The 18,691-nt window shown below is 34.9% G+C and overlaps 2 protein-coding genes across 2 annotated transcripts; one reads left to right on the forward strand and one right to left on the reverse strand.

Moving 5' to 3' along the window:
* Positions 1–374: 374 nt before the first annotated feature.
* On the forward strand, positions 375–11,539 carry Aps (diphosphoinositol polyphosphate phosphohydrolase 1 Aps). Its single transcript, XM_073091010.1, has 3 exons — positions 375–836; positions 909–1,064; positions 9,612–11,539. The coding sequence occupies exons 1-3, from the start codon at positions 738–740 to the stop codon at positions 9,822–9,824; spliced, it is 468 nt and encodes a 155-aa protein (XP_072947111.1). The 5' UTR covers positions 375–737; the 3' UTR covers positions 9,825–11,539.
* A 459-nt stretch (positions 11,540–11,998) lies between these two features.
* Cc2d2a (Coiled-coil and C2 domain containing 2A) lies at positions 11,999–18,480 on the reverse strand. The gene is made up of 12 exons (XM_073091012.1): positions 17,985–18,480; positions 15,998–17,824; positions 15,721–15,908; positions 15,514–15,634; positions 15,104–15,281; positions 14,397–15,026; positions 13,900–14,114; positions 13,524–13,632; positions 13,357–13,434; positions 12,928–13,088; positions 12,550–12,667; positions 11,999–12,249 (listed from the first exon to the last, which is right to left on the reverse strand). Exons 1-12 carry the CDS (start codon positions 18,380–18,382, stop codon positions 12,064–12,066), a joined length of 4,209 nt encoding a protein of 1,402 aa, XP_072947113.1. The 5' UTR covers positions 18,383–18,480; the 3' UTR covers positions 11,999–12,063.
* Positions 18,481–18,691: the final 211 nt, after the last annotated feature.

The raw sequence follows: 18,691 nt of genomic DNA on the forward strand, positions 1-18,691 counted from the left end.
ATACACAGTATCTCTGCCTTGGATACCTTCTTTTCGACCTAATATATTTTACTCCTTTAAAGTGTTTTATTTCGTTAATGATTTTATACAATCAGAAAATTGTAGTAAAAATCATATTTATATTTTTTCCTTTTGATATTATCTAATTTTAATTCTCGATATTTCAAACAGGAAGTGGTAATCAGTTGAAAAACTAATTAATAATACAATATACATTTCTTTTGAGCCTTTTTCTAAGTGTGCTTTGTGTCTTAAATGATTTCATTTAAAATTAGAACTTCTGTAAAAATATTTTATCAATCAATAAAACTTATATACAAAATAAGATTATAATATAAAGATAGAGAGATTAAAGGCCTACAAACATGGCAATACCTCTTTATACTTCCGGCTGTCAGCTGATATGAGACTCGTAATTGCTTTCCAAAACCTATTTCGATTTTCGCAGAGAAAACGTCAGGCACCATTCAACATGGGCTTGCAATACGCGATCAAAAGCTAGTTATAGCTGAAATATTGCTCTAATTGTAGTGTTATTGTTATTATAGTTTCATTTTATATGTACATTGTGTAACTCATAAATTAGTCGAAAATGGATACGTTTATCTTAGGAAACCTCGGTTATGGCGTTTGTTGATCATTAAAAAATTTGGTTCGGTTGATAATTTTCTTTCTATTTAATGTCTGCTTTTCGTTTGTGATCGTCTGTTTAGTTCGCGTTTACGTGTTTACTCGAAATGGTGAAAGAGAAGCCTAATTCAATCCGGATATACGATGACGAGGGATTCAGACGCCGCGCGGCTTGTATATGCGTACGTTCGGACGCCGAAACGGAGGTTAGTGTGGTGTTTGTACCCTGGATGTTGTCGTAGGATTGGTGACGAGATTACAAGTCGTTTCGTGCGTAGGTGTTGCTCGTGACGTCTTCGCGTCGGCCCGACAACTGGATCGTGCCGGGCGGGGGAGTGGAGCCCGAGGAGGAGCCCTCGGTGACGGCCATGCGAGAGGTCCTGGAGGAGGCCGGCGTCATCGGCAAGCTGGGGCGGTGCCTCGGCGTGTTTGAGGTGACCATATACGATAACCTACGAACTTGTGTTCCTTATTCAAAATACGTAAACAACGTTAATATTCCGAAAAAATATCACTGTGAACTATTCGTCGAGGTTTAATACGGATGTAGTTTGCGAATTTTAATTATAATCTGCTCTCTGTGTATATTTAACACTTAACTTGCGTCATAACCTCTAATAGTACATGCCAGTCACCTACATTTATCCCATATGTTCAACACATGACTTCATTGTTCATGAACACGAAATAACTAGGACGTACTTATACTTCTATTAAATTTCCTCATTAAATATATAGAGAAAGTATTTCAATAAATTTGATTGTTATGACAGCAGGTCAATGACCTTTGACACGGCCAAGAAATTTCCACATGCTAAGTAAATATCAATTAATCATTTAATTTAAGTGTTATCTGTAGGACAATGATAGTTCAAATACAACAGGATATAGTGGTAATGGTGGTAACAGTATATTTTAAACTAATGTGAAACATAACTTATGAAATAATATTAAATTTTAAATTAATTAGTTCATATGGTAATTATAGCAGTAATTTAATAATTAAAACAATTTAATAATTTTATTCATATAAGCTTATACACTAAGTTAATTAATGTAAACAACAGAAGTTATTTATAAAATAAATTAAATATTAATATTAAAATTAAATTATCACAGATAATGGAAGAAAATTTTGCTCATGTTTGTTTATTATTATACAGCTGTCATAGCAAAATGGTTTAAAATTCTACCCCCACCCACCAGCTAGTCCCCACCCTAGACAAATGCTTCTAATTTTATGAAGTTGGTCATCATCATCAACCCATTATTGTCCCACTGCTGGGCACGGGTCTCCTCTCAAAATGAGAAGGATTAGGCCATAGTCCACCGCGCTGGCCAAGGGTGTATTGGTAGGTAATCACATACCATTGAAATATTTATTTTTATATAAATCTCTCAGGTATGCAGGTTTCCTCACGATGTTTTCCTTCACCGTTTTAGCAAGTGATAATTAATTTTTAATATGCACATAATTTCGAACAATTAGTAGTGCATGCCTGGGATTTGAACCTCGGACCCCACGACCAAGAGGCTGAGTCTCTTAACTGATTTCGTGCGGATGTGGCACAACTGTGGGTGATGTGGCACAACTGTGGTGCCATCCGCACGGAATCAATTAACCACTAGGCAAACACTTGTACATCTGCATAAATGCTTATGTACATAATCTTCCGCCCAAGTTCCCTATAATATGCACAATAATTCATTGTGTGTCATTTTAACATATTCTGAGAAACCCATTTTGTTATTACTTTCTAGGAAATACATACTTGCAACTGCTACAACATTTCAAGAAATGCAAACATATGTACATTCTTGTGGAATTGTTTTCAATCAAGTATTCTTAATTGAATATTAAAATTCACACATTATAGGATATGTGGAAAATATTATATCATTATATACATGCCCCCATAGATCAGTATGGATATCTCACTGCCTTGTAATTGAAGGAAGCCATTAAATGGCTTAAACGGCTGACAGTTCTGTCAGCCACTTAGTGGCTGTCATGGTGTAATTTACGCGGAACAATGCCGACATGCGCAGTTAAGTGGTGCAAAACACGAAATCAAAGAAATAATGCAGAGAAATATCGTTTCATTCGTAAATGATCTAAAAAAAAATTGAATTTGGTGGAATGAGTAATCTTTACTAATCTATGCATGTCCCATACAATAATGCATTAAAGAGGTACCTGATATTTTTGTATGGGATCAGGCATATGTACACAGTCTGTCATTTTAAAATAAATGCGTTTCGGTGGCTAGTAATGAAAATTGTCTTCAATATAATTTTGTTAAAAAAAAATGTTACTTATCACTTTATATATCCAAGCAAATTTTCATTTCTATTTTATTCTTAGTATTTGTTATCATAGCAACCACGTGTGAATGCATTGTGGATATTTGAACTGTCTGTCTATTACGGTTTAATAGATAATAGATTTCAAGTGTCTACCTATTAAGGTTCTAGACATAGAGCCCAGTGACAGATAGACAGACAGCAGAGATCTAGTAATAGGATCCTATTTTTACCCTTTGGATAGGAAATCCTAAAATCATAAAATACAAAATAATACAAGACCTAATTTGATAATGCTATTTAGCCCTTGGAACGAACCGCATCAATATCTTTACTCATACAAAACAATGATAATAAGAAGTCATTTTTTCATTGTATAACTAAATTTGAAAGTATATCAAGTCACCAATAAGTAATCCCTTAGTCACCTAAAAGTGACCTAAGTTTTTGATGAGTCAGTAAGTAAAAAATGGTACTTCTCAGAAATCAATAATACAAAGTCTGTAGTAGTTTTATTCATAAAATTTGGGCGTGTGGCCTTTTTTAGACATGCAAAAAATCCAAGTATGTATTTCATTTCTGCACATAGCTGACAGAATATTTTGTTTCACTTTATTTAAGATTGTGACTTATTCAAGAAACAATACAATTAACCAATTTCTAAAAATAAATCTTATATATTCTATCTTATATATATTCTTATATATTCTTGTGTCACAGTGTTAGTAGTTACCATACACCTTCCGAAACGGCTTTACTGATTTTCACCAAATTTTATATGCATATTCAGTAGGTCTGAGAATCGGCTACTATCTATTTGTCATTCCCCTAAGTGATAAGGGTTGGTCACCCTTAACATTTTTTTATTTATATGGCAACACAACGTTTGCCGAGTCAGCTATTAAAGATCTAATGTACTGGTATAAATATAACTCAATACTAAACTTTTTAATTAAACCACACTTATATGTAGGCACTACCAAACTAAGCACCTATGTAATACAGTACACATGTGCGGTATTAGCCAACAAAGATCACGTAGGTGTTACTTATACAAGTTGTGTGCGTAATGACGAAACGATCTCTTAAGCCTTTTAATCAGATTGAATGTGATACAAAAGTTTCGATCCTATTAGTCTGAATTTCTTGGTATTTAAGATTGTAGAGTCCTATGTTTCATTCGCGCCGGTACAGATGCCACCGTCTTTTTTCCTAGATATAAGCAAGCTACATCCTCATGTTAATCTTAGCGATACATGACGCCATGGCCCGTTTTGCGTCGTTGTCATCAGGGTGATGAAAGATATTTCCCTAACTATCCAACTTACACGACCAATGTGCAAAAGACCATTGGATGGTCAAAGGCTATTTGCACATGCAATGTTAACATGGTCCATACCGTTACACCTGTACTCAATCCTACAAATCCTGTTTCAAGTAAACTAAGTTGTAACTGCTTTTGTAGCCCATCGACTTAAACTCCTTCTCCTCTTAAACTCCTCCTCCTGCCAATAGGCAGGTGTGGCGGGAGTACCACATCCGAATCACGACGAATTTTACCACCCTTTTAATTACTTTCACGAGATCTCGCGTTCATGGATGACCGATTCGGATGACCTTGACTGAATGTCAATGGCAAACAAAAACAAGTCTAAATAAACTGTTCGCACTAATCTAGGCGGTTTTACGTAAGCGTAGAGATTATTTTGGCGTAAACATTAGCTCCGTTTACTCAAGATAATGGTATTGGCAGGCTCACAATAGGTAGACGATGGGCCGGAGAGTTCTGTTTATTAATAACTCATTAACGATAATGTTTAAACTGTTTCCTCGCTGAACGGAAACATACAAGTGTACAAAGGCTATAACTATTAACATTTTAAACAATACACGCGTATAACGGTTTGATTGTTTTCGTGAAGTCACAGCTCTAGGAATAGTTGTTTTTATTAAACATAGCGTATGTCCGGTCTATTTTGGTTACGGATTGTACAGAAATTAATGTATGTTCGACTCCACGTTTTGTATTGACATGACGGCTGACTTGATGGTAAATAATGGTGTAGTGGTTTCGTAATATATGGTCTATAATATGTTTTATCTAGGACCGTTTGTAGAAAGACAGAGAGCATCGGTAACATACTCCAAACTCGAAGAGGTCATTTTAAAATTAGAATTAGAATTACAATACTTCTAGACGCTCGCTTTGATGTCGCAGAAATAAACTAATAGTTGTTTCGTCTAGGGAAGATGGTAAGTTGGTAACATTGAAGGGGATACTGCATTAAATGCTGTGCTAGCCTACTGGTTCTGAATCTCGGACTCTTAATCGGGTGATCTGAGGTTCGACTCTCGGGCACTTTGATTTTGCAAATGTGTTTTTTTAAGGTCATGAAGCTACCGTTATCGTTTTCGAAAACTGCCACACGCACTAAAAAAGTATCGGATGTAAATCGACCACAATAACCACCGAAAGTTAGGTGGGCAGCTCGCGTCTATTATCTGCGTTATATTTATGTCGCCCACGATTTACTTACTATTATGACAAGTAATGAAAATACGTCTCACGATTTTCAGTCACAGTTAATTACCAGATCGATTGTGGACTAATTACATCGTGACCGCGCGTCATTTAATATCCGCTGGTGGGCCCCGCCGTGTCGCCACACATCCATTATTATATGACGATAAGCCTGATTGCTTGGGAAATGTGGAAAATTCTTCAAACAGCAAATTACCTTGTTCTTATGATATTTTGCGTGGTAACAAAATTTTCATAATTCACGTCTCTGAGACATTAATTGCTGACAATATCACTTCAGACGATTTATCGCAATAGAGAAGAAATGGCGTAGAAAAAATATTTTTACATTGTGACTCATAAATATTTGATTATTATGGAGCTATTTACTTAATTTCTGTAGTCATTTACTTACATTAAAAATTCGTAAAGACGCTTTAAGCCTATTTCTTTGGTTTTCTCAATTTATGTAGTCTATATGAACAAAACTATGTTTTACCAAAAATTATTGAAAGAGAGTTAAAGTTGCAAGATTCGGTGAAAAAAGGTCTGATTAAAAAAATACATGTTGTCTCCTAAAAACGATTAACCGCTGTAAAATCCCTGCTTACATTTTAACGAGAACATACATTAGGGCAAACATATTCTATTTTACAGCATAACATAGTGTTATTCTCACCGTCTTCGCGACAATAATTTTCTAAGTATTGTCGCCGCCCATAATCCTGCTTCGATTTGCAAAACAATTTCGCGTACTTCGAAATACTCATATTATTCAAAGTCTGAAAACATCATTAGTTAGCTGGTGTATCGATACTTACACAAAAATATCTCTAGCAATTAACTACTAAGGTGACTGCTGGTTTCAATTAGTGACCAATTGACAAATTCAGAATCTATTTATAAGAAAAATATTTGCGTTTACGTCAATGAAAGTATTTATTGACTATGTTTCTTGTTAGATGTTGGAAAGGACGTAATAATAATGAACCCTTGGCTATATCTTTGTATTCTTTTTTGTACCAAATTAAACCCCATAATAGATTTTTTTATGTATACTATAAATAGGTCGTGACAGACCGAAAAGGCTAGACAGGCTCAATCCTAATAGTCCAAGATCCCAGGGCCACCAGACGTCACGTATTTTCTGACGAAGGAAATGTGGACGATTGAGTAGTGTTAGTATGTACTAAGAACGCATGCCTACCTGCTAGCTTGCTCAGACGGCCAATTTTCAGGTATCAGGTAATCAAGGTACATAAAAACATTACTTACCTCACGTAAATTCTCCAAGCTGATTTTTACGTATATTTTAGGCAATATCCTTAAAAATAAGTCGCCAATACTCCCAGACACTTTCCGTCGGCCGTATTGCTTTGCAGACGCTTTAAAGCTCCCAAAATAATTACTTAACTTCACGTAAATTCTGATGCTCCATTTTTATATATGTCTACCAGACAACTATTTTAAAATCTTTTACAAGAAGACAGACAGATCCAAGGGGCCAATCATCCCCTAAGCTCAATTTTAATGCCTCTGTGGGTAGGAGCGCGAGGGCATTATCCACGCGCATGAGACTGAGTGAGACATGTATTAGGATATATTGACCTCTCTCTCTCTCTCACTCCGTTACAATTTACTCATATAACTTAATTATTAATATTAAAAATAATCTGCTAAAAAATAAAAAATCAGGTAAACAATTAAAAATTAACTTGTAAAAAAATGCTCATTTGACTACAATAATTCTAGAATTTTATCCTACAAGCTGTTTTGATAAATTCGAAAAAACTTCATTTTTTTTAAGCAATATCAAATACTCGATAGTGTTAACGAATTCATTGAATAACATGATTTTTTTTTTAATTATTTATTTATTGGGAATTAATCATAAGTAAAATACAAAGTAGAAAAATATTAATCTCTCAAAATTTCTGAGTAGTGCCTCTAATCTTCATTATCATCGTCATTGAAATTAGACAATTCATCATCCAGCCAATCTTGATATTGAATATCTAAATCGTCATTGTCGCTATCAACATTGTCCTCATTTCCTTCCACTGTAAAAAAAAATTCAAACAATGAAGATCTGAAAAAACTAAACTGACACAAAAAATATGAGAAACGAAAATAAATTACCTGATTGTTCTTCTAGCGACTCACTGACAAAACCCGGTAATTCATCTCCGTCGAACCAATGAAAATCATATGTTCCATATTTTAATGTCCAGCCATTATTTTCGGGTTTGAAAATATTTATCATCTTCATAGTTGCATTGTTCCAAAGACTAGCAATATAGTTAGCTCGTCGGAACTGTTGCCAAAGCTCACTTTTGCAAGGTGGTAAGCTGCTAGCATCGAAGTTTTTCAAATTTTTCCGATTGAATTCTTCATTAATGTCAGAAACCATATAATTGTTAATAAACAGTTAATAACATATATAGTTATAGTTGTTAATTAACAGTTGTTGTATTCAACATAATACAAAAATTTATCTGTGATGTATACAACGTTCCTGGAATAATTGATGTAGATGCTGCCAGACTCCAACTGTTTATTAACAATTATATGGTTTCTGACATTAATGAAGAATTCAATCGGAAAAATTTGAAAAACTTCGATGCTAGCAGCTTACCACCTTGCAAAAGTGAGCTTTGGCAACAGTTCCGACGAGCTAACTATATTGCTAGTCTTTGGAACAATGCAACTATGAAGATGATAAATATTTTCAAACCCGAAAATAATGGCTGGACATTAAAATATGGAACATATGATTTTCATTGGTTCGACGGAGATGAATTACCGGGTTTTGTCAGTGAGTCGCTAGAAGAACAATCAGGTAATTTATTTTCGTTTCTCATATTTTTTGTGTCAGTTTAGTTTTTTCAGATCTTCATTGTTTGATTTTTTTTTTACAGTGGAAGGAAATGAGGACAATGTTGATAGCGACAATGACGATTTAGATATTCAATATCAAGATTGGCTGGATGATGAATTGTCTAATTTCAATGACGATGATAATGAAGATTAGAGGCACTACTCAGAAATTTTGAGAGATTAATATTTTTCTACTTTGTATTTTACTTATGATTAATTCCCAATAAATAAATAATTAAAAAAAAAATGCTGTTATTCAATGAATTCGTTAACACTATCGAGTATTTGATATTGCTTAAAAAAAAATGAAGTTTTTTCGAATTTATCAAAACAGCTTGTAGGATAAAATTCTAGAATTATTGTAGTCAAATGAGCATTTTTTTACAAGTTAATTTTTAATTGTTTACCTGATTTTTTATTTTTTAGCAGATTATTTTTAATATTAATAATTAAGTTATATGAGTAAATTGTAACGGAGTGAGAGAGAGAGAGAGGTCAATATATCCTAATACATGTCTCACTCAGTCTCATGCGCGTGGATAATGCCCTCGCGCTCCTACCCACAGAGGCATTAAAATTGAGCTTAGGGGATGATTGGCCCCTTGGATCGGTCTGTCTTCTTGTAAAAGATTTTAAAATAGTTGTCTGGTAGACATATATAAAAATGGAGCATCAGAATTTACGTGAAGTTAAGTAATTATTTTGGGAGCTTTAAAGCGTCTGCAAAGCAATACGGCCGACGGAAAGTGTCTGGGAGTATTGGCGACTTATTTTTAAGGATATTGCCTAAAATATACGTAAAAATCAGCTTGGAGAATTTACGTGAGGTAAGTAATGTTTTTATGTACCTTGATTACCTGATACCTGAAAATTGGCCGTCTGAGCAAGCTAGCAGGTAGGCATGCGTTCTTAGTACATACTAACACTACTCAATCGTCCACATTTCCTTCGTCAGAAAATACGTGACGTCTGGTGGCCCTGGGATCTTGCTCTATAACTATATGAACACAAAAAATAATGAAAAAGAAAAAATAAAGCATTCTTCAAAGCCGGCGACGCGTTGGCGGCTCCTCTAGTGTTACAAGTATCTTGTGGTGGCCACTTATGTACTCTATAGCGCTCCACATTATACTAACGCGAGGGTATTTGTATGGCATATTGGCATATTGTGTAGAAACTCCCAGGTCGTTAAAAAAACTCTTTTGAAAGATCAATCTTTAAATCATTGTTTAATTTGGTATGATGAAGATTTTAATGAAACGAATTTGAATATTTCCAGAACCGGGAGCACAAACACCGGACGGAAGTGTACGTGATGACGGTGACGCAGGAGCTGGCGGAGTGGGAGGACTCGCGGCTGATGGGCCGCAAGCGGCAGTGGTTCTCCATCGAGGACGCGCTGGCGCAGCTCGCGCTGCACAAGCCCATCCAGCGCCACTACCTGCAGCAACTCAAGCGCTCCAAGCAGAAACCCGACGACCCCGGCAGCTAAGCGACGCCCGGCCCCCTGAGCGCCAGATCGAGCTAGGGTCCGCACTGCGTCAACACTCAACACCCACATCTGCAGTGCCGTCGGAAACCAAGGTCGTCCCGCTCCCCGACGCCTCCGAGCGGAACCCCAAACATTCTCTATACACTCCAATATTGTTAATAGCTTTGTCCGACTTGCCATTACGACGTAATACCCGCTAATATCACGGTACGGATGTCCGAGGCGGATACTTTAGTCACGTTAAGTTGAATCCGTATGTTTACGTAATAATGTGTGTTCGTGTGTCTCTTGAGCCCCCTGATCCCCGTCGACCGGCACGATGGAACGAGCGACGCGAGCGCCACCCGGCGGGGTGCGCGTACCTGGTGTGGCTATACGAAACAGTTAACGAAGCTGGAATTGATTATTATATGAATCGAAAATATTAATTGTTAAACAGGCTTTTATACTATTTTATCTTAAGAATTTGTCACCAGAAGAGTGATGGATAGGTTTAAAGTCACGAGCGGTTGAGCTTTCGGTGGCGATATTAGCGGCCGAGCGGAACAGTATCGAGCGCCGCGCGCTTGGCAGCCGTTCAAACTATTGATTGTAGATATCACACGCACGATCATCATCCAACACGATTCCGACAATTCCGCGTGAATTTGAGAATAAATAAACTAGAATTCGTCAATTTGTTGTAACTTTTAAGGAAATCAGGTTCAAGGTCGGTCAGGGTTGTCAGAAATTGTTAAGAAAAGTTTTATGTGTACTAATTTGATCATTCTACTCATTGTTTGAGTGCTTTTATGATTTGGCTTTATCGTTTATCTTGTCGTTAAAGTAAAACTAGAAGATAACATATAAAAGTATAATACTCTGTAGAGACAAGGTGGGATTCCGCCTTTATTTATTGTTATGAAGTTTAAAAGCATTTATATATCAATTTTATATAACTTGACGATAACACCAATAAGCAATAATTGTCTTTGTTACATATACAGCAATAATAGTTTTAGGTGCTAAGTAAATAAGTAAATATTATATAATGAAATGGTAAAATAACAAATGTAATATAAAATAAATTTACAATAAATTCCATTGATACATTTAAATTACATATTACTGCTAATATCACTTGTTATTGATAAAGTTAATACTGTTGAAGATATTATTTAATTGTATGCATATTTGCTATAATTCTGCATGTATTTTAAATTTCTACATTTAGTAAATGGTGTGAATAAAATTAATTGTAAGAATCGTTATGTAACATGTCAATTTTCCACGAAATCGCACATGTGTTACGCTAATCGGAGTACAAATCGACTGGCAACCCTGACGGTAGTTCTTAAATTAATACTATTGTAATACAATTTTTCTATTGTCAAAAATTAATAAACACTCGTTCTACTATTGAGATTATGTTGGCACAATTAGCGACGTGATCCGGACGGTACTGCAAATTGTCCGTTAGTATGTGTGATGCGACGCCATTTTGTCGGGCTTACAAAGGTGGCGGCGAACGCTATCAGACACGTAATTCTTGTAACATCTCTTTTTTTCTATTTTTACGTATATTTTTATACTGCGATGGAATAAATGTTAATTTTATTTTGTTAGCATTAAAACAAAAAGACATACAATCTCTATTTTTTATTTAAATTAATTCGGTTTTTTTATAAGTATCCTGAATGAGTTAAAGAATAAATTTTATATTGCTCTTCTGAAAATCATTTTGTTTAGTTGTGGCGTGCCTTCCCACTGTCCACTTTCATACATCCTTGTATACCTATTCCATTTTATATTTTTTGTTTAAATAATATTTCTAATGATAATAACATTTTTAAATGTCTATAGCTTCCTATAATTTATATAATAAAATAAGACATAGTCCGCGTAAAACTGCTAGTAAATTGTATGACTACACCAGCTCGCAACAACTTCAGAGCAGACTAGCAGTTTGGCGCGAACTATACTAATTCAAAAGTTTAAGTAAATCGCACAATTAAATTAAAAGTGTACTCTTGGATATCTACTGTCAATTTTCATGTAATAAATATCTCGGAAAATGAAAGATCACAATCTCGTGGATTCACTAACTTTTCCACAAGATTAAAAAGAAACAAAAGTAAAGGATTTAAAAATGTAAGTAATCAATGGATATTTACTTTGATATACAAAAAATGGTGGCATGGTGTATAAATCCATTACTGTATTTTTAATGTATTAAAACTTAAAATAATAATTACAAGAGCTATATTCTAGTAATGCTAGCTAGAAACACCCAAACACTAAGAACATTGTTAGGGTAGGCGTACACTTCGACGGCCAGGCCGAACTCCACGGCGGGGTCGTCGTTAAGGTGCACGCCGGTGCTCTTCACGCCGGACGTCACGCTCTTGGCGCTCACGTACGGCAAGTTGAGCGGGAAACCGAACATCTAAGGGTTAAACCATATACAAGTGAGTATGTAACTATAATATGTGAAATTTAATTCGCATCGATGAAAACGCTCGGACGTCGTCTTGTATCATTATGAACTGCCTTGAGCATGAGTATAATTCTTACTATGTAAATATAGTTTTTATCAAAATACATTTCCAGGCTACGAGACATACAGATATAAACAAAAATTTGGAAATAATCAATTTGCCTGTAATAAACTTTTCTACCATTATCACTTAATCAATTTTAAACTAGATGTTTTATATTCAATGGCATGTAGACTGTGGATACATACTTTGTAAGTGACCATCAATTGCTTAAGTCGTTGTCCGGGCACGGGCCTGGGTTCCATTGGATTAAACGCCCAGTATTCCCAATGAGGTAGCATCTCTCGTAGCAAACTGCTGCAGTACCTGAACAATATCACGAACCATTACTGACCAATCTTAAAACACCCTTTATCAATTTCAATATACATGTTATAAAAATCATTTTATAATGATTGCAATTTTTCCTCAAAAATGGAGAATTTTACATTTAAGGGCTTCTGTTGGTAATAATAGGACAGTGGGCGAACCGCACGCGGTAATCTACATAAAAAGTGATTAAATACGAAAAGGCTTGCAGTTGAAAAGATATTTACTGTTACATTTAAATATTAATATATTACTACCTATTCCATATAGTTTTCATGTGCGACCGCCACTTCTGAACCTTGCTCTTCACTTTAGCCTCTAGACTCGAACGCAACTGCTCTATTTCTGGTGGCGCCGAATACAACCCACTGTCAATCAATGGGGGTTGCTTCATTATGAATAGTGGATCTTCAAACACCTAATAAGTAAAGAAAAAATAGCAAAAATACTTATCTTGTCTGTTTTAACATAATTATAGACTAATTTAAGGACATGGCTATTCAAAAAAGGTGCAACAAGTACTCTCCTTCTGCCGGCGATGCATTGGCGACTCCTGTGGTGTTCCAAATGTCCACAGGCGACGTTAACTTCTTTCAATCAGGTAGCACGTCTGCTTTATCGTTAGGTTCAAATATAAAAAAAGAATCAACATTATCACATATGCAAATATCGAAATATGAACTTACAGGCTGCCAGTCCGAAGATCTTGTAAAATCGAAAGATACACTTTCGCAATCCTGCGATGATTGTATATTTACCCATATCTAAAAAGTCAACAAAAGTAAATAAAAAAGTTTGTTTATGGAATAACTGCATAGACCGCTCAAGGATAATTTATGAAATCTTAACTTACATTCTCTGCGTCAAAGGCATAGCTAACCGTCTTCAAGGGACAGCCAGCGTCCCTCAGTTCAAACCTCTCCCCACTGACCGCATCATACACAAACCAAGTATACTGCTTGCTAAAACAAACAAAATATCGTCATATTTTTCACTCATCCTTGACGCCATCTACTACAGATTTAACATGATAACTCAGCAAAAGATTCCTCGCGTTTTTCAAAATAAGATACATACATTCTTTTTTTACTATTTTTAGGGTTCTTATTTGCAAATTAGTAGATTTTGTTACAAGGCAGGTATAAGCAACGCAGTTTTATTTATTTGTAAGTATTTATAGAAATATTTTTTTATATATCAAAGACTTTCGCGATCGTAATCACACATACCCATCATTTCTACTCAAGAATCCTCTACTCTTCTGTGGATCTTTGGACATAACAACTCTGTTCCTCAGATCATACTTAACCAGTACGTAGGTACTCAACCCACGTGGCAACGCCAGCCCAGTCACCACCCAGCATCTTATTCCCAAGTGGAGGAAATAGCAAGCCAGTAGTAATGTGTGGTCTAATGGAGAACCGTAGAGAACTTTGAGGAGTTCCTAGAAAAGTGGGGAAAATAATTGAACGAACTTCTTGAACTTTTGTTACTTGAAATATTCCAAAAGTAAGACCACAACGAGATTTGCCAGATGTTTAACAGGCACACTGTAGCCATATATCTGCAGTGGTTGAGTCGAGTGGTAGACATGATCGAGTCTAAGAAAAACATTCCTCGAAGCATTAATCAGCTATCTATCGCAATCGATGTTATGATTTTTTACCTGTGCTAGGTTTTGCTAGCTTACTTTTATTTACCATGTGCATAGAAAAGGTATACATACTTTTCCTCTCAGAGTAACAACATGGGTCTCTGCTATTTCGTAAGTAGGTATGAGTGCTACGTAACGTACTGCTGCGTCCATTGACTTTGAAACTGGATCCACTCTAGTTTCTGCACCTTTCCATATGTTCTCATGCACACTGCTTTCAGATTCCTTATCTTCTCCATTTGTTGCGATCGACAACTTCCTTCTACTGCTTTTGGAAGATGAACTCTTCGAATGTCCTGAACTCTTTGAAACTGCCGATTCTGTTCTTTTTGGATCTTTAGGAAACCATTCAGAATCAGGCAATGGAATTGGTTGCAAAAACTCTGTTACACATTTATTTTTTGCAGAACTATCAATAAACGTTAGAGATATGTTTCTCGACGGAAATTCATTTAGATAATCAGTCACAAATGTATTCAAGTGTGTAATAATCAAATCATCTTCGGAGTTAGGTACGGGTTGCGTGTACCCTTGAAACCCTCCCAAATGAAAAAGGTTTGTCGTAATATGCAGGGTCAAGAAAGATGTCTCTTTTTTCATGAGTTGCATAACTTCTGGAATTATTGATTTTGATTCTTTGGGTTCTGAGCTGTCGTAGCCAAATAGGAGTGGTGGTGACGTTATTTTGAATGTTCCACGAAGCTGGAAAGTTCAAAAAATATAAATCAATTGTTTTGTGATTGTGTTTTACCTCAAACTTCTTTATAAAATGCTCTTACTGATCCCAAGCTCAATACGGTGTACAATGGTATCTGAACAGTCCCCAGCCACTTATTGTAATATCTGTAGTGAACAGATTTGCTGAGCGACGAAGGCTCTTCATCGGAGTAAGCCTCGCTGACGTCCACCTTGCACTCATCGTAGACGTTCACGTGAATTGAGGACAAAGGAGACAATCTGACAATTGAATGTAGTATTTTTTCAAAAACCGTGCGACGCACTTATCTTAATTCAAGCATAATTTATGTAGCACTTACAAATAGTCAAGATTACTACTATACTTAAACTAGTGACGAACTATCACTAGTTTGTTCACATACGAATTTATTAATTGTTTATGCTCAATATTCAAATTTATAATCCACAAGTTTTCTTTTGTTCTTTGTTACAAACGCATATTTTTCCTTACTTGGTCTTTATCTTCATAGTATGGTTCCATGTGGGATGACATCCTATGGCAGTAGAACTTTGAACGGATACACCATGGTAGTTTGTTCTAATAAAAGGCCTCAACGGACGCACTTTGAAACCTGCGTAATTAAACAACTGGTATTTTATCCCATAAAAATTGAATTCTGCAAAGCGTAATTTTCTTAATTTACTACTTAGAACTCACCTGCAATACTATCGTTGTCTTCTACATCTTCAGAGATGATCGCTGTATTCCTATCCAGTAGATTAAACGCTCTCAAAATTGTTATACTAATCTCGTGCTCTTTTATCAAACATTCCGATAGCAACTGCTGTTTAGCTATATTTGTTGTTGCCTCCAAATCAAAATTTGATTGATTGGAAAATATGCCCCTGAAAATGAAATAAACACAAAATAATCAGTAACAGAATAATTTCAAAATAACTTAAAATTAATGACTTACGACGAAGTAGATGAGTACCTTAAACTCAAATCCTTATAATCCCTGACTACATCCTTATACGTTTTCTTTAGAAGGAATTCATTTAAATTCTTCTTAAGCTTCACATTTAATTTCTCCATATATTTCACGCTCATAAATCTTTGTAGATCAATCGGATCCATATCTGTGTTAGCTTCCAGATACTGCAGATGAAATTCTTTTTCCTCAGTTTTTTGCAAACAATACAATTGCTCCGTAGAAATTTGACTCGCAAATAATGGCACCATTTTTTCTGTTATATCATCAAACCCACCAGAGTTTCGTAAATGTAATAATTTTAACCGAACGAATTCAGAATTGTTTTCGTTAATTTTGAATGTGACATCGTCCTGAACAGTACTTTTACACGCATCTTGAAGTGCCTTTATTAAATGGGCATCATCGCTTACCTTTTTATCATAAATATTTTCAATGATATCTGTCAGTAAACCAACATTTGGTTTATCTATCCCATGCAACATTCGTTTTATTTGTCTCCCATTAGACATTGATTCCTTTATTGATTCGAGTTGATTTTCGTTAAGCCGATCACTCCATCCTATTTTTATATTAACTTCAGCAACAGTACACAATTTTCCTTTGAACATGTTACTCGTTTTAAGTCTTACCTTATTTTTCGCAACTATCTCTTTTATTTCAAATCCACTACCAATGTATTGAGCCGTTGGTTCAACAGTGTTATTGTACACGAATTTTTCTCTTCGGAAATTAGCAGTAGAAATACTGATTCGTATTTTAGACAAATTCACGTTTATAGATGATACTTTAATTTCGTCTTCACATAAAAATATGTCTAATGATGTATTATTTGGCAATATTTGAATTGATAAAATATCAATAAAATCTACATAATTAAACTTAAGTTGAGAAGTAATACTTTCTGATTCGCAAACAAACACATTATCGACGTAAATTTTAAATTTATAGTTATGCTTCGTTTTATTTTCACTTAAATCATTTTTAGCAAGTTTATTTACTTTAAGAGCTATGTAAGTTTTCTCTTTAACTACAATTTTATTAACAATTTCGTCCACTTCTTCTTTTAGTTTATCCTGATCAATATGCAATTTTGGTCTTGATGTTTTTATTCGCTCACGATCACCCGCTTCGTAATTCAGTTTAAATTCCTTATATTCTAAATATTTATTGACATACTCATACTCTAATCTGTCTAGCATATCCGAATACTCGTTTTCAAATACTTGCGTCCATTCTTTTTCAAAATATTCATCATCCAGAACATTATTGGTCATTTCTATAACATATTCTGTATCCCTACTTCCGGATTTATGGCGTATAATTTCTATATCAGCCCAAAGTGATTTAACTTTATGTTGTAACTCCTTTTCAGTATCTACCATTTGGTAATATTTATCTTTTAAATGCAAAAACTTTCCCGTATATTTTAACACCGTTTGATCGAATCTTAAATCTTCCTTCTTATTCGAGCTTATGTTAATAAGTTGTTGCTTAAGATTGTCCCTCGTCTTTTTATTAATTTCGATATTTTTCAATGTTTCTTCAATTTCTTTTTGATTGCCACAATATTCTTCATAACAATCGATTAGTTTCACACTAAGCAATTTCTCCAACGAGAAATCGTGATGATGAAGAAATGTAATGTTTTTCAAAGCTATATCTAAAAACTTTGTTGATTTGTTTGTGTCGTATTCTTGGTACTCTGAAATGATATCGTTAAACATAACTGGTTCAACGTACTGGACAGGTATGATTTCATCTTTAGCTATAGCATTTTCTAGCACTCTGGGAAACACTGGACTTAAATTAAGTGGCTTATGACTCCATCTGTGAAAAGAGAAGTTAAAATTAATTCTTGTTAAATATAAGTAGCGTACAAATCAACGAATAGGCTTGGTCACTTGTTGTCGAAACCATTCTCATGTTGAAAGATACCTGTGCTCAGCAGCGAGACATGGACATGACATGATGTACAAATTTCACTCACCCATGTTCTACATCACCTCGCCAAGGTTGATTTCTTCGGTAAATCTTCTGAAACCTCGGTGTTTTCTCTAGATAAGATTCCTGCTCTTTCGAGTAATAAACTTTTGTAATAACATTTTTCACTAAAGGAGCTTCTGACGCTAGTTCTGAAGTAATGATATCCATAATATTAGATGAATCTTTTTTTCTGCTTTTCTTCTTCTTTTTCGCTTGCTTTTTTGAGGATTTCACATCAAATTGTGTGAAAAAATCATACGCGTTCGGTAGTTTTGCCGGCGTCTCGGGCGAGAACGTAGTATCCAGCAAAACCTCATTTTTAATCTCATGATATTCTGTATCACTTTCATTTGTATTATTAACATTAAATGTACGTAACTCTATAATATCGTGCTCAGACATAATTCAAATAAAAACCGTGTTGCAACAATCTTAAATAATGATGTAAAGTGAAGCTTATTAGATATTAACACCTGCAATATTTTTGTATACACCGCCAAAAGTAGTCATGGTTACAAAACAGCGTTCCTAATTTCGTACACGCTGTGTTTGGTGTTATATTATACGTTTTAAAGAATTAGCACTTACTATATAAAAATGTCATTTTAAAATCAGCACCAATTAACATGCGATATAATTAAATTTTCTAATCATTATGAGTATGATATATGCAGTATTATAAGATCTATCCATAATTGTTATAAATTATCT

Source organism: Epargyreus clarus, unplaced genomic scaffold (assembly GCF_041222505.1).
Source record: "Epargyreus clarus isolate Ecla_fem2 unplaced genomic scaffold, WU_Ecla_fem_2.2 ptg000034l, whole genome shotgun sequence".
Lineage (NCBI taxonomy): Eukaryota > Metazoa > Arthropoda > Insecta > Lepidoptera > Hesperiidae > Epargyreus > Epargyreus clarus.

Coding starts and splice junctions, on each gene's coding strand:
- Aps (XM_073091010.1), top strand. CDS start 738: ATGGTGAAAGAGAAGCCTAATTCAATCCGGATATACGATGACGAGGGA. Junction 837..908: donor GTTCGGACGCCGAAACGGAG/GTTAGTGTGGTG, acceptor TTTCGTGCGTAG/GTGTTGCTCGTGACGTCTTC. Junction 1,065..9,611: donor GGTGCCTCGGCGTGTTTGAG/GTGACCATATAC, acceptor GAATATTTCCAG/AACCGGGAGCACAAACACCG.
- Cc2d2a (XM_073091012.1), bottom strand. CDS start 18,382: ATGTCTGAGCACGATATTATAGAGTTACGTACATTTAATGTTAATAAT. Junction 15,282..15,513: donor ACTATGAAGATAAAGACCAA/GTAAGGAAAAAT, acceptor TTCAATTGTCAG/ATTGTCTCCTTTGTCCTCAA. Junction 15,027..15,103: donor CCGTATTGAGCTTGGGATCA/GTAAGAGCATTT, acceptor TGAACTTTCCAG/CTTCGTGGAACATTCAAAAT.